The sequence below is a fragment of the Schistocerca gregaria genome, chromosome 1 (genome assembly GCF_023897955.1).
Source record: "Schistocerca gregaria isolate iqSchGreg1 chromosome 1, iqSchGreg1.2, whole genome shotgun sequence".
Taxonomy (NCBI): Eukaryota; Metazoa; Arthropoda; class Insecta; order Orthoptera; family Acrididae; genus Schistocerca; species Schistocerca gregaria.
Window position 1 is genome coordinate 577,109,047 of NC_064920.1, and position 15,667 is coordinate 577,124,713.

General features: G+C 38.8%; 1 protein-coding gene across 1 annotated transcript in view; it reads left to right on the forward strand.

Annotated features, from left to right (window-relative positions):
* The first annotated feature begins 3,343 nt into the window (after positions 1-3,343).
* LOC126356711 (palmitoyltransferase ZDHHC6) overlaps positions 3,344-15,667 on the forward strand; it is a 111,579-nt gene continuing 99,255 nt past the window's right edge. The window contains exon 1 of the mRNA XM_050007392.1: positions 3,344-3,596. Coding sequence (XP_049863349.1) covers positions 3,542-3,596 — 55 coding nt within the window. The 5' untranslated portion in view covers positions 3,344-3,541. The remainder of the gene's footprint in view (positions 3,597-15,667) is intronic.

Consider the following 15,667-nt stretch of genomic DNA (forward strand, 5'->3'; position numbering starts at 1 on the left):
GGAATGGGAACAAGGCCACACAAAAAATATCAAAATGCAATACCTTTATACTAACAAAAAACAATCTCGGAAAACTAACACACCAACTAAACATAACTAACTGGGACAAATTATTTCAAACATGTGGTTCTAATGCGCAGTTAGTGTATGAAACATTCCACAATTACTTAATAGGGGTTTTAAAAGCTCATCTTGTACCAAAGAAATATCACAAAACAAGAAAGGGTAAAATGTGGTACACGAAAGAGTTGGAGAATCTAAAAAATAAGCTAATGCTGTTAAAGCGCCTAGGCAAAGTAATTAATTCTAAAGAAATTAAGGATCTTGAAGTCAACGCAAAAAAATTGTATAAGAAAGAGCTACAATTGGCTAAACAAAGATACAACACTAATCTCATAAAAAGTAGTAGAAACCAGTGCAAAACTACCTGGACAATAATTAAGACTGTTAAAGGTCAAATAAGAAACTTTGATCAGACAGTCCCAATACCAGTAGATACATTCAACAAATATTTTGTAGGCTGTGCAGATGGAATAAAAAACTTGATCAGTAAACCCAATGTGACGCATATAGATTATCTTAAGACTGCAAACCGAAATCATAATCAGGCCGGACCTTCATTGAAACACCTTAAAGAGGTATGTCAAGACGAAGTTATCAAAATTGTCAAAGAAATGAAAAATTCACATAGTACAGATATTTATGATATGTCAAACAATTTACTGAAAGAAGTAATACCTTACATTGCAGCACCATTAACATATTCTATAAATTTGTGTCTTAGAGAAGGGGTCTTTCCTGATTCTCTCAAACTATCCAAGGTGACTCCAATCTTTAAGAAGGGAAGCAAAGCTGAGCCTACTAACTACAGGCCAATTTCACTAATTCCAACACTAGCCAAAGTTTTTGAAGGCATAATGTATCAGCAGATCTATGAGTACCTAGAACTAAACGATATGCTGAGTACATCACAGTTTGGTTACAGGAAAGAAAGGTCAACCATACATGCCATAGAAATCTTAGTGAGTGACATTTTAGCAGCATTTGAGGACCAGGCTCACATACAGGTAGCCTTATGTGACCTGAGCAAGGCCTTTGACTGTGTTGACCACTCTGTTTTACTCTCTAAACTCGAATATTATGGAATATGTGGCAAAAGTTTAAAACTCGTCAAATTATACCTTAATAATAGGAAGCAAGTGGTAAGCTCAGGAAGTAATGTGTCAAACACACTTGAGGTTCAACACGGTGTGCCACAGGGATCTAAATTAGGACCACTTCTATTCCTCATACATATAAATGACCTACCGGCAAATATTAATGTAAAGACATATATGTATGCAGATGATACAACTCTGCTGTCTGTAAACCATGATTTTGATAAACTTGTAAGCAGTATGAATTTGGCAAAAGAAAATGCAACATCATGGTTTAATGCAAATGGGCTACTATTAAATGAGACAAAGACCCAGAACATGTGGTTCAGTCTATCAAAGACTACAAAAATAGAAAAACAAAGTGCAAAATTTTTAGGTATAATCCTGGACAACAAACTAACATGGGACTCTCATGCAGAACACATAGCAGTTAGGCTGTCAAGAGTTATATACCTGTTGAAGAGGCTGATGTTCTGTGTGACATCGAAATATGTAAGGACAGCGTACTTTGCTTTTTTTCAGTCTGTTTTAAGGTATGGGCTAACGCTCTGGGGAAATAGCAAAAAAATAATTGAAATTTTGGTGATCCAGAAAAAGCAATCAGAGTAATAGCAAAGGTAGATAATAGGACACATTGTAAACCATTGTTCATTAAATATAGAATTTTAACAGTTATTAATCTATATATTCTTGATAGTGTTAACTTCATACTTGCGGAACTACCTAATTTAAGTGTAATGAATCAAAGACATGACTACAATACAAAAACTGTACTTCTCTGATCTTGCCACAGAATAGATTAGCAAAAACAAACAATAGCCATAAGTACATGTCAATTAAAATATATAACAAATTGTACGAATATGCCACAAGCATGCCAATCAAATTATTTAAGGAAAAGCTACACAGCTTCTTGTTAATGAACCCATTCTATTCAATAGAAGAATTCTTAGAAATACCCAATATCAACTTAAGTTAAATGTGTTAAATATATTTAATAAAAATATTAGGTTAAGTGAACTGACGAAGTCTATTGCATGTAATAATGCTGAATGACAAATAAAGAATCTGAATCTGAATCATGTTCCTTCCAATATAAATGACAAACTAATATAAAAGTTTCTGACAGCTGCAAACTATCTTTCACACCTTTATATATATGAGGGTGGCATGATAATAATTTTAACGAACGTTGTGTATTGTTCATTAGTATTTATCGGTGCATTAAAATTTATTTCATAGTGGCCACCTCCTCCTTGCCAGTACTAATTAGAGCATTTAAGGACTGAGGTTATAGGTAAGAAAGAAGTTTCATAATTTTGTGTCAAAAGTTATGTAATGTTTTTAATTTTCTATTAACTCCCTCCTTCTTTGAACATATTAAATGATCATTTTGGAGTTTGGTATAATTATTTAACAATATGTTACACATAATGGAAAACAGCTTTTTGTAGATATCAGTAAGTGGCCTTCCACAGAGACATGAATCTGTTAGGGAATCAGTAGGGTATCTGAACACTGAGATGTAACCCTCCCCCTTGCTGGAATTGTAGTTGCTGCTGCAACCAGGAACACATTTTTCTGGCATCTGCAAATAGGATGATGCATTAATTGCTAACATCTTAAATCAAAATACTGTTATGTAAAAATAGCGAATGAGCATTTGAGTGGACTGGTATTTTCTACTGCTTGGACATCACAAAAAACAAGTCTACAGATAGAATCAAATGTGTAGAAATATTCATAATATTAACGCAAAATCACTTAGGAGACGATTCTGATACTAAATTTATGAATTCAAAACTTTATTTTCGAATTATATCTACAATATAGTAGAACTTTTGTTGCAATTGTGTAGACGAAAGTCGATCACTTAGCACACTTGCACGTATACATGTAAAAACACTACAAACTTCACAGAATTGTATACTTACATTGTGTTATATCTTCGACTGTAGTCACGACTACTTGCTATAATTTTTGCAGAGTCCAGTATAGCATAATTACACTGTAATGTCGGATAAAACAGACACCTCGAAAGTACGTAAACAACTGCTTCCGTTTGCTACCTTATAGCCACAGACAGCGGTAGGCCTTAACGTAACACTGCCACATTTCAGTCCTCCTGCCTCTAATACAGGCGGCCGTGACTAGGGGCCCAAGATTCGTGTGTAGCAGAGAATACCAGAGACAATAAATTCCATACTCCATAGTCCATAGATATGATAAACTTGTGGGAAAATGTGGGTGTGTATGAATCTGTGGATGTTTATGTGCGTCTTCTCGGATTGTTTGCGGCGTGAGAGTAAAGTTCTTACGAAGCTTCAGGTGTTGTGATATGCTGTTACGTTTGTCATGAACTGCGGCAACCACAGCTGAGCACTATGGCAAAACTGGAGTGGAGGAGAATAATTCACTGGGGTCCACTGACGGCTTTAGGTTGGTTTATATTTTTCAATCATCATACCAATACGCATTGTGGGAGATCTTAGAAACTGTGTGACCACTTTTTATATTTGCTGTTGTTTTCGCCTAAGTGCAGACAGGTGTCTGGCAACAGTTTTGTATGGATAGAATGAACAGCTTATGTTATTGATGGGATTCCCCTCCCCATGTATTAAGAATAGAAAACCTACGTCGGTAACGTCAGCAGGCGTCGTTTAAGCGTGTAATCTGCTACTTTACCAATAATTTTACTCCTAAAACCAAACATGAAGGCGTTGCTAGGAGCAATATATAAGTTAACCGAATCTACTGACTCCATGTACTTCACTTTTTCTTATTGACGCTAACTTTCAGTTTGGCTATAATTTCAATCAACTTTAGAATCATTACAGATGTGAGCAGATTTCCTTCTGCAAGTCTCCTGTATTCGAGTTCTGGCCTGGCAAACAGTTTTAATCTGTCATGAAGTTTCAAAACCAGTGTACACTCTGCTACAGAGTGAAACAGAACCACGTTGACGGTGATTAACCACCTTCTTCGCGAAGTCCTTAGTTTCAGGAGTGCAGGTCTCACTAGATGTGTAAGAGAGCTGCTGTGAAGTGATGAAGATGACTTCCCACAAATTTCATTACATAAGCCTGCACACTCATAAACATCGGTGAAGACTGTAAATAATGTAACATTTAAAAAGTTACATACATACATAATTATGTGGCAAATTCAACAATTATTTCAAATTCAGAAATATAAATAATTTTTTATTAAAAGGAGACCATCCATTCAAATGATTTCTTTCCAAAAGCTAACACAGTTTTCATTCTCTTTTGTGTGTGTCTGTTGATGACTTGACATTTACACTTTTGGTGAATGGTTTCCTGTTGTTCTAAATTATTTACTTTCTGCAGAACGTTCCTATTATAGGTATGTCAGATTCAACAAATGTACAAACACCACCTCTCTCAGTACTACTTCATACACAGAATATCAGTACTCTTTTGGGAGGCCAGGTTCTTGTCACAAGTCGTGATAAATGGGATTGTGGGAATAGTGGCATGTACTTAGAAAAAATGTTAGTCCAACTGGCCCAGCTGGTAGCACCTTGTTTGGACTTATTGTCAGAATTATGTTGAAAATTGCAATGGTCTGGGAGGTGAACGAGACCAGAAGGTGACAAATATGACTCACAGGCAGAATCAGTGTCATCACTGATGGGATTGGTACACAAAGAAGCTACATTCTGAAAGAAGGCAGCAGTTCCTCCAGTAACCACAAAGGCAGAAATCAAGAGAAATTGGATGGCAGCTGTGATCCTACACGCAGTTGTGGCAGGAATGAATATTGCTAAAAATCTCTTGCTTCCTTATGGACAAAATATTAATCTACAATGAGTAGATCATTGGATGTCAAGAGAATCCACCAGTCAAAAATAGTATGCTGATTTGGGTGGAAAGCAAAGGGAAGAGTTAAATGGATGTGGGAATACAAATATTGTGTGGAGAAAGTGGAAAATGTAAATTTAGGAATGAAAAGGCAGCCAGTAAATATTTTAATTATCTGTGACACATGATAGGGAGAGAGAGATTTGGATGGGGTATCATAAGAATGTTGATGCTGGATCAGATAATGATAGAGTGGGAATAACAATGAATAGGGTGAGTGGCAAATTGAGTAAAGAGTTATATGCAATAAACCACAAAGAACATTGATTTTGAAATTGAGTAAATAGCTGATGAATATTGCAAACACAAGTATACATCCCAAGCAGAGATGTGGATAATAGAGAAATTTAAGAATTGTGTGATAATATTAAGGAATTATTGAAATATGTCAAAAGATTTTATAGCTTAATTATAATAAGAGAATGGTATACAGTTATTGCTGAAGATGGGGAACAGAATACAACAGGCCAGTTCAGTAGGCCTATTGGCAAGTGAAATGAGGTGAGAGAAGCATAAATAGAGTTCTGTACTATGAATTACTCATTGCAAACACACAAACAAACAAACAAACAAAATATGTATTTGATTGGATATTTTGGTAAAACAATGATTCAGAAATCAAATGAAGATTGCAAGATTTATCAAGATTCCGACATTGGTAGTTATTGTAACCTATATTAGTGGATAACCAATTGAAATTCAATAATTTAAAGATAAAGTAGCCGATATGTTGGAAACTAGACGAACCCAAGGAAGCAAATATGTACAAGAGTACTTTACTGAAGAATAGAAAAGAAAATGAAAAATAATTTAGGAATAACTGGTTTGATGCTAAGAAAGGTAGGCATATGTGGGACTCGCGTAAGGAACGTTGAAGATCAGATTCCTGAAAAATAAGGAAATGTATACCAAAATCAGGAAATGTATAAGGCAAGGGTGCTCATTGTTACCCCTGATACTTAATAGCTGGAAGTGACCTGGAATAAAGTTAGGTGCCTAATACAATGGAGCATCTATTAACAATGGCTATAATATGCATAAAAATTAAAACATCAGGATCTTTCCACATCAAGTGTCCAAGGGGTCCCCACTCGACCATCTCAGATTCTGTTAAAAATTGATATGTGTGTACAAGTGTATGTGTTATGTCACTATTCAAAATTTTGGCTCAATCCTTTGAGTGGTCCGAGAGCTAGGGCCACCTTAGTATACCCATACCAAATCATAAAGTGCACGGGGTGAATAATTTGGCCAACTTTGGTATAGCTTAGTGCATCTGTTGTGACATATATCACCTTGAATTTTTGTACACAAGTAAAACTTTTAGTGCTGAATGTAGCTGTAGCACTCAAATTGCTCAGACATTACTATCCCCTATTGCTACTTGGTCTGAAAGTACCTTGTACAATTTATCATGAAACATTTACGTCATACTTTAAGCATGACCTTGATTTTTGAGCTGCTAGCCAACAACCAGGTGCTCATTATACCACACCAGTATTAACATTTGTGAGTGTATACTTCTGATGGGTTTACAGAAGTGTCAGATTCCACCCGTCTGCTTTGACCCATGACGTCATCAATATGGTGCAAATGGCAATTCTGAGTGTCTCCATAATGATGATGTGATTGCATACACATGGTAACAAACACGAAAACGTGTATAAAAATAAGAGGCCAACCGCAGCTGATGATACCAAAACAACGCCAACAGCACAAAATACGGAAATTGGAATCAAGACATTTCCTTTGAGCACAGCTGACAATACCAAAACACCAATATCTACAAATAAAACTATGAAAATTTGAATCGGTCATTTCCCTTAACCTATATAGATCAACCACAACTATTGATACGAAAAAAAACCAATGCCTACAACTACAAAAACCAAAACCACAACACCTCAAAAATTCAAGTCAAACATCATAAACTCCGCGTCGTAATGATGTCACACACCACATCACTATTATGTGATTTTATTGACCCTTATCTCAAGTGTCAGATTGAAAATTTGCAAATTTACAAATTTTTCAAGACCGGTTTTTAATATAGCTACCATCACTGATCTTCATTTAACTGACACCATTGGAAAGATCTCAGTGTTTTGCTACAAGGAACATTAAAAAGTAGAATGGTAATATTCCATATAAGATTTTTAAACTAGCTTCAAAGATACCTTAGCTTTTGCACATACCGCATGCTTGACATAATATCTTTAATAAATGCATACAAAAATCAGAAAATAAACAATATTGTTGTGAACATAAAGCAGTAAGTTCACAACATGAACCAAGCATCATAAATTTGTTCCCAGAGTTCATGAAACCATTTTCATGGCTCTAAAATTCTCTTCAATGCTCTTCAGCACCTCTGATAGGTAAGTGTGTATCCGACCCATGGAATTGGCACTTAGAGCTGGCAGAATGTCGATTATCTGCTGCTCTGGGATCCAGTAGGTATCCTTTCTTAGGGGCCAATGTAATGAATTAGTTGGACCATGTGGATGCATGAAACTGACTAAGGCATCTTGCAATTGGAACACTCAGAGTTTACTGATTGATCAATACTTGCAATAAATGACACTGTGTCATTGGATACTCTGCTAATTTGTAACCATTTTTCATCGATTGGTCTGAAGCAGTGGTTTTCTCTGGTCCCTGCAACTGTGCAACCATTTTCAAATCTTGGCGATTTGTTCTTTCTGCTAATCACTTTGTTGTGCCTCCATTATCATCACATGGAGACTTTCCATGGCTTGTGGCGAAGTAGTTCCGTTCTGCATTGATACTAAAGTCATTGTAGTGCTGACATAGATTTATGAAGTTCTTGAAATTTTTGTATTGGGTTGTTGAAATAGCTGATGTCCTTCAGCACTGGAAAGTGGGTTTGCAGGTGATCAATCAGCTTGGAGAAGTAAACATGAACTGCAACTGTATCATGTCGCAAACAATCACTGATGATGCAGAAGCTAAGAGACTCAATCTTTCCAGGCAAAGCCTTGTAATAAATAACAAAGGGATATAATGTGGCCTGATCATTTTCCTAGTGGAAGCCTTGTACAGCGTACTGCATGATAAAGGAATAATTTTCTGCTAAATCCATCAGAACAGCCAGATTTCCACCTTTTAGATTTTCCTTAGTTTCTTTTAGGTCATTGCTTTGATGTTTTGCTATGTAATGATGGGGTGAGAGATTCACAATTTTGGTCATGATGTTTTGGATAAATTCTTCAATCGTTGACTACTTTGTCTCCAGGGTATTTTGGTCAGTGTGTATCCATTCCTTGTATTCAGATGCTTCATCAATGTCGTTCCCTTCAAATGCAGCTTCTACAAATCTTTCCAAGACTTCTAATCCAGGGCGTTGGTCAGATTGTCGGAGCATGCAATCTTTTGAATCCATATTGCAAACTGTTTTGGCTAACAAACTCTTGCAGTCATCCTTAATTGCAGTCACTGCTAGCTTCAACTTGACATTTTGATGAGCTGTACAAACACAAACTGAGTGTGTTCCTGCTGAACGAACGGTGATGCACCACTTTGGCCAGAGCCCACAAAATCTGGAAAAGCCAACTTTTGGTAAATTTTGTCTGCAGTATTCTTGATAGGCTTCTTTCAAGTTACAAAGCAGCAGACATTTCTGCATATGAACTTTTGGGCCAGCTGGTGTCCTTACGACAAGATCGTCCATTTTTCCAGGGCAGATTCGGCTGGCTTCATCACTGTCATAGAATTTTGCTACACTTTCCTTAATACCTTCGTGCGAAGCCTTTCCTCGCTTTGGATCTGGTTTCGCTAATATGCCTTTCTCTTCCCTCAGCTTTCTGGCAGTAATTACCATTTGCTCATACACGTTGAATTCTTCCATTGTTTTTAATGCTCGTTAACTCGTAGGGACCAAAGTTAAAATCTGAATTTTCTCAGAAGCTGAGAACACCTCCAGCTTTGCTTTCAGTTCCCTGTTGAGAATGTTGTATGAAGAGCAATCGTGGAATTTTTGACCTGGTTGTGGTTCTATGACATCATCTGCTTTAAGCTTGTGAATTTCAGCAATTGTGGTTGCTACAACCATCTGAACTTGCCTTATCTTTTGTTTTGCATAGAATCCTGGTTTGAAACGTGCTGAAATTTTAGTGGTGACACACCAGTTGCTGTCAAGCTAGAGTCAAAGCCGTCTGAAGCAACTGTAGTATCATCTTCATTAGACTCTGATGGTGGCAATGTCTTGTCCTTTTATGCATTGACGTCAACTCTACAACCAGGGCAAAGCTTCTGTCCAGACTTAACATCAACTGTCGTAAGTTGTTTCAAAAAATCTGCTATTGCTACATCAATAAGATGCAGACCTTTATTGAACACATGATTCTTCTTTTGAAATGGATTGCAGCATGATTTGTGCAGGTATTGAAACCTGGTCAACAGTTCCTCTTCATGATGTAAACATATCACAATCAAGCTGAAACACAACTCGTCGAATCAGCAAGTTCTGATCCACCTCAGAGGGGTCACTACTTCAGAAGGTGTTTGTCCTTGGTGAATTTAATTAAATGACACATAGACTTGTTAATTTGTCCAATGGTGCACTGCTCTAGATCCATATTTCCTTTGTTTGAAGCCACAACATGTTGTAACTTGAGCAATGATTCAACAATGAATTGAAGGAATTAGCCAAGCTGCAAGGTAAACATTCACAGGTAATAACCACAAATGATGCAGTAATTGACAATTTGCGTACAAACATGAGCGCTACCCAAATCAGAATGTATGAAATGAGAATACTGGAGAACATTACATAAAATTCCTGAAGTTTCTAGTGCCTTGTTATAAAACTGTTGTACCAGCATAAAGTTTTTGGAATCCATGCCGTGTTTTATAAAACAGTGGTACCTCCATATCCAGAAATTTAGAGAACCCATGCCCTGTTATAAAATAGTCATACCTACATATCAAATTTTCAGAAGTTTCTGGAATCTGTTACAAAACAGTCGTACCAGCATATCGAATTTCCAGAAGTTTCTGGAATCCATGCCCTGTGTTGTAAAACAGCAATATTTGCATCTCAGTTTACAGAAATTTCTGGAACCCCTGCCCTGCATTATAAAACAGTCATATCTGTATATCTAATTTCCAGAAGTTTCTGGAACCCATATATATATGAAATAGTTGTACCTGCACATCAAAGGAACAAAGGTACCATGCTAAAAATAATTTGCGCGAGGGCTATCCACAAAGTACATTACGTTTTCGTTTGTGTCCGTTAGGGGCGGGTCTAGCGTGGCCATCTTGGTGTCATGGCATTCTGCTGCTCAGTCGGCATCCTGCCGTGCTAGTGAGAGATTCGTGCTGTACTCCGTTGAGTTACTGTGACAGTTTGAAATGTCAGCGTTAATTGAAAATGCTGCGAAGTGTGAAGTGCATGCTGTAATAAGGTTTCTGACTGCAAAAAACTGTACACCAATAGAAATCTATTGGCAGCTTTGTGAAGTGTATGGGGACAACATAATCACTGAAGGTGGAGTGCGTCAATGGGTCATAAAATTTAAAAATGGCCGAACTAACGTTCACGACGAAGAGCGAACAATAACGGAACTCTCCATGAGATTTCCACAAATTTCACGAAGTTTGTTGCACAATATCATTACTGAAAAGCTTTGTTACCACAAGTTTTGTGCAAGGTGGATACCAAAAATCTTGACAAATACTCACAAAAACCAGCGAATGGCTGCAGCGTTAACGTTTTTGGACGCTTACAAGAAAGATGGCGACTCATTACTCGATTGCATCGTTACTGGTGACGAAACATGGTTTAAGCATGTGAACTGCGAGACAAAATTGCAGTCAATGCAGTGGGGCACACACATTCCCCCCAAAAACCCAAGAAATGCATGCAGACAATGTCGGCAAGGAAGGTGATGGCGACTGTCTTTTGGGACAGAAAAGGTGTGATTTTTGTGGATTTCCTGGAAAGAGGCACTACAATAAACTCTCAAAGGTATTGCCAAACTCTGCACAACCTCAGAAGAGCAACACAAAACAAGCGCAGGGGAAAGTTAGGCTCAAAGATATTGCTGATTCACGACAACGCCTGGGCCCACACGGCAAATGCCACTCGTGAAGTTCTCGAATCTTTTAAGTGGGAGTTGTTTCCTCTTTTCCTCATCCGCCGTACAGTCCCGACCTGGCACCGAGCGACTTCCTCTTATTCCCAGCAATGAAGAAATGGTTGGCTATGCAGCGTTTTGATGACAACACACAGCTTCAAGAAGAGGTAACCACGTGGTTGAAGGCGCAGGCGGCCGAATGTTACGACGAAGGAATTTCAAAGCTCATCCATTACTACGCTAAGTACCTTAATTTAAATGGCAACTATGTAGAAAAGTAGTATTTAAGTGTGGCTTTCATCTGTATATAATTAAAAAAAATTCCAATACTTTATTTATTTTTAATTCCAAAACGTAATGTACTTTGTGGATAGCCCTCATACTAAAAAATCGCATCAACAAGGTAATACATGCAGTAAGGGTAACAGCTTAGTTTTCTTTTGATCTATTTTAAATGCCTTATATGGAAAATGACCTTTCTTCTTTTTCATGTCCCTTATAGCAAAAAATGTGCTCTTTTCAGTCATGTCAATAAAAAGGTGATCCGAGTTGATAGCAATAAAGAAAATTGATCCTGAAAAGTGCTAAAAATTTTAAATTTTCAATTTGACACTTGGGACAAGGGTCAATAAAATCAGAACTACATACATCAAAAAATTTTTGGATCACCCTGGTTCCCAGAACTCCTGAAGGTAAACGTAGACTGTGGATATCGTATCAAAGACACAGTGCCTTTGACTGTTCATAGAGGTCGATAAACCCTCCCGAAGATGTAAACAACCATGCATGAGAAGCGCCTAATAGGAGGAGGGGGTCCGACAACCAATCAGTTCCAGTTATTCCGCCAGGAAGGAGGTACACAGCTCATGTTGTCTGTAGTTCAACCATGCCTAGACGGTCAATATGACGGTTTGATTGCATCCACATTGTTACTTTGTGCCAGGAAGGGCTCTCAACAAGGGAAGTGTCCAGGCGTCTCGGAGTGAACAAAAGCGATGTTGTACGGACATGGAGTAGATACAGAGAGGTAGGAACTGTTGATGACATGCCTTGCTCAGGCCGCCCAAGGCCTACTACTGCAGTGGATGACCACTACCTATGGATTATGACTTGGAGGAACCATGAGAGCAATGCCACCATGTTGAATAATGCTTTTCATGCAGCCACAGGACGTCTTATTATGACTCAAACTGTGCACAGTAGGCTGCACGATGCGCAGCTTCACTCCCGACGTCCATGGCGAGGTCCGTCTTTTCAACCACGACACCTTGCAGCGCGGTACTGATGGGCCCAACAACATGCCAAATGGACCGCTCAGGATTGGTATCATGTTATCTTCACCAATGAGTGTCAGATATGCCTTCAACCAGGCAATCTTGGAGACATTTTTGGAGGCAACATGGTCAGGCTGAATGGCTTAAACACACTGTCCAGTGAGTGCAGCAAGGTGGAGATTCCATACTGCTTTGGGATGGAATTATATGGGGCCGACGTACGCCACTGGTGGTGAAGGAAGGTGCCGTAATGGCTGTGCGAAATGTGAATGCCATCCTCCGAGCAATAGTGCAACCATATTGGCGAGGCATTTAGTCATCATGGATGACAATTCGCTCCCCTATCGTGCACATCTTGTGAATGACTTCCTTCAGGATAATGACATCACTCGACTAGAGTGACTAGCATGTTCTCCAGACATGAACCCTATTGAATATGTCTGGGATAGATTGAAAAGATGTGTTTATGGACGACATGACCCACCAACCACTCTGAGGGATCTATGCCGAATTGCCATTGAGGAGTGGCACAATCTGGACCAACAGTATCTTGATGAACTTGTAGACAGTATGCCATGACGAATACAGGCATGCATCAATGCAAGAGGATGTGCTACTGGGTATTAGAGGTACTAGTGTGTACAGCAATGTGGACCACCACCTCTGAAGGTCTCACTGTTTGGTGGTAAAGCATGCAATGTGTGGTTTTCATGAGCAATAAAAAGGGTGGAAATGATGTTTATGTTGATCTCTATTTCAATTTTCTGTACAGATTCCAGAACTCTCGGAACCGAGGTGTTGCAAAACTTTTTTTGACGGGTGTATTTACTCATAAATGCTAATACTGGTGTAGTGTAGTGAGTACCTGGTTGTTGGCTAGCAGCCCAAAAAATTAAGGTTCCAGCTGCCTTTCCCTTTAGTAAAGGGTGGTTAAAGTAGGGCTTGAATCTTTCGCAATAAATTTTACAAGGCACTTTCAGACCAAATAGCATAATGGATGGTCATTTCTAAGGAATTTGAATGCATTAGCTCCATTCAGCAACAAAAGTTGTTCTAGCATACAAAAATTTAGAGTGCTAGATATCACAGAAGGTGCACACAGTTATGACAAAGTTAACTGACTGACATCTTCACACCATGCACTTTGTGACTAGGTATGGGTCCACTGAGGTGGCCCTAACTCTGGAACCGATATAACCATTGAGCCAAAATTTTGCACATTGACCTTACACATACATATGTATACAAAAACAAGTTTTGAACCGAATGTGAGATGGTAGAGTTGGGACTATTTTTTTTATTCTAGGGCACTTGACATGGAATGACCCAGCAGGTAGACCTGCTGAATGGCTAAATGTGAAAGTTGTACAAGAGGCTCTTGAAGAGATGACTGAATTTTGCTGCTGAAGATGGTAAAGATGGAAATGGATCTCTTGGAAGCCTTTGAAATGTGATGTTACATGATGTAGAAGATCAAGTGGATTAATGAAGACGAGAAGACATCCTGTAATAAGTCAGTCAGAGAAAAATCTTTATAAAGAATGTAGTAATCTGAGAGAGTAATAGTTTCACACATATTGCAACATGAATCTTTGCTCAGAACTGTAATTGAAGATTTTGTGAAAGAAAATCATCACTGGTGCAGGCCCAAATATAAATATATGAAGTAGATCATTTATGATGCAGCAGTAATGCTGAAATGAAGAGGATAATTGGAATGTAACAGGAGGCATGAATGAAACCAACTTAAGGTTCATTACTGAGATAACAAGAAATAAAAGCTGATGAAATCCTCTTGGGCCTCCACTTGGGTGGCTGCGTCAAAATTCTCTGATGTTTCAGTAAGTGTTGACCCCTCCAGAACCTGCACTTGGAGGAAAGGGTGGGGAGGTGGTGATGGTGGTTAGTGTTTAATGTCCCGTCGACAACGAGGTCATTAGAGATGGATCACAAGCTCGGGTTAGGGAAGGATTGGGAAGAAAATCGGCCGTGCCCTTTCAAAGAAACCATCCCGGCATTTGCCTGAAACGATTTAGGGAAATCACGGAAAACCTAAATCAGGATGGCTGGAGACGGGATTGAACCGTCGTCCTCTCGAATGCGAGTCCAGTGTGCTAACCACTGTGCCACCTCGCTCGGTAAAGGGAGGGGGGAGAGAGCTGCTGCTTAGGTATATAAATGGGACACTCACGCCAGATTTACTCTTTGCCAGAAGATGATGAAAATGACACTCGTGGAAAAATTGTGGAATTTGGAGGCATTTTCCTAGATGGGAGCCTGAAAAAATTTCATCAGCTGTATACATTGGGAAAGTCTCATTCATATATAAAGAAATAAAAGGTTTGATTGCTTCAGCCCGTGTACATATGAATGCATAGACAAATATTGCAGCATGACTTGTTGATGAAAACTAGTTGAAGAAATGGGAAAATGAGAGGAATATTAATTTTAGGAGTCCCACAAGGGGTGCATGATTTATTTCATGCATACTTTGCAGTGTGAATGTGGGCCTCGAGGTACTGCATAATACTTTCTCTGCCTTTCCCATGCTGCAATCCCCCTCTCCTCTCTATCTACACCTACTCAGACACTATTGATCCCAGTGTTAAGTCTTAGTTTCTGACTCTTGCATTGTTATCCTTCCTTTCTTCTCTGTATCACTTTGTCAGCAAAATAAAATGTAGTTCTCCATTTTTCCAAAATATGACATTACACTGGACTTTTTTGTGAGGGATACTGTGGATAGTGCCCTTTTCATGCACAGTGGTCTATGTTTTCAAACCATGTTGGGAGTTACTCTGGTTGTAGAGCCAATACTGTAGCCAATTCATTTCAGTGAGGTTAAAATGTACCCCCTCTATCATTATCCTCTGACAATGCAACACTTGCAGATTGTGCCTGAGGTGTTACCTCTCTACACCAATCCTCCCACCCCCAAGGGCTCACGGTCCACTTTCGTGAGTATGTGCGTGGCGAGCACAGGGCCCAGTGCTAATGCAGCCATCCTTTTTTTCCTGGGCTGCATTTCCTTTCCCTTCCCCTCCTTTCCTGTCCTAGCGCCCATCCACTCTGCCCTCTCCCCTCCCTCTCTTGGTGTCCTTGTTTATGTTGGCCCTGCTATCATCCCGGTTATGTTGGCTTTGCGATTTGGTTTTGTTGAGTAATTACTTCATCCTTTTGTCATTCTCTGGTCCCCCTCTGTGGTTTAACCTCCATTACTAAATTTCTGTTCTATGGTGTGAGCCATTGGG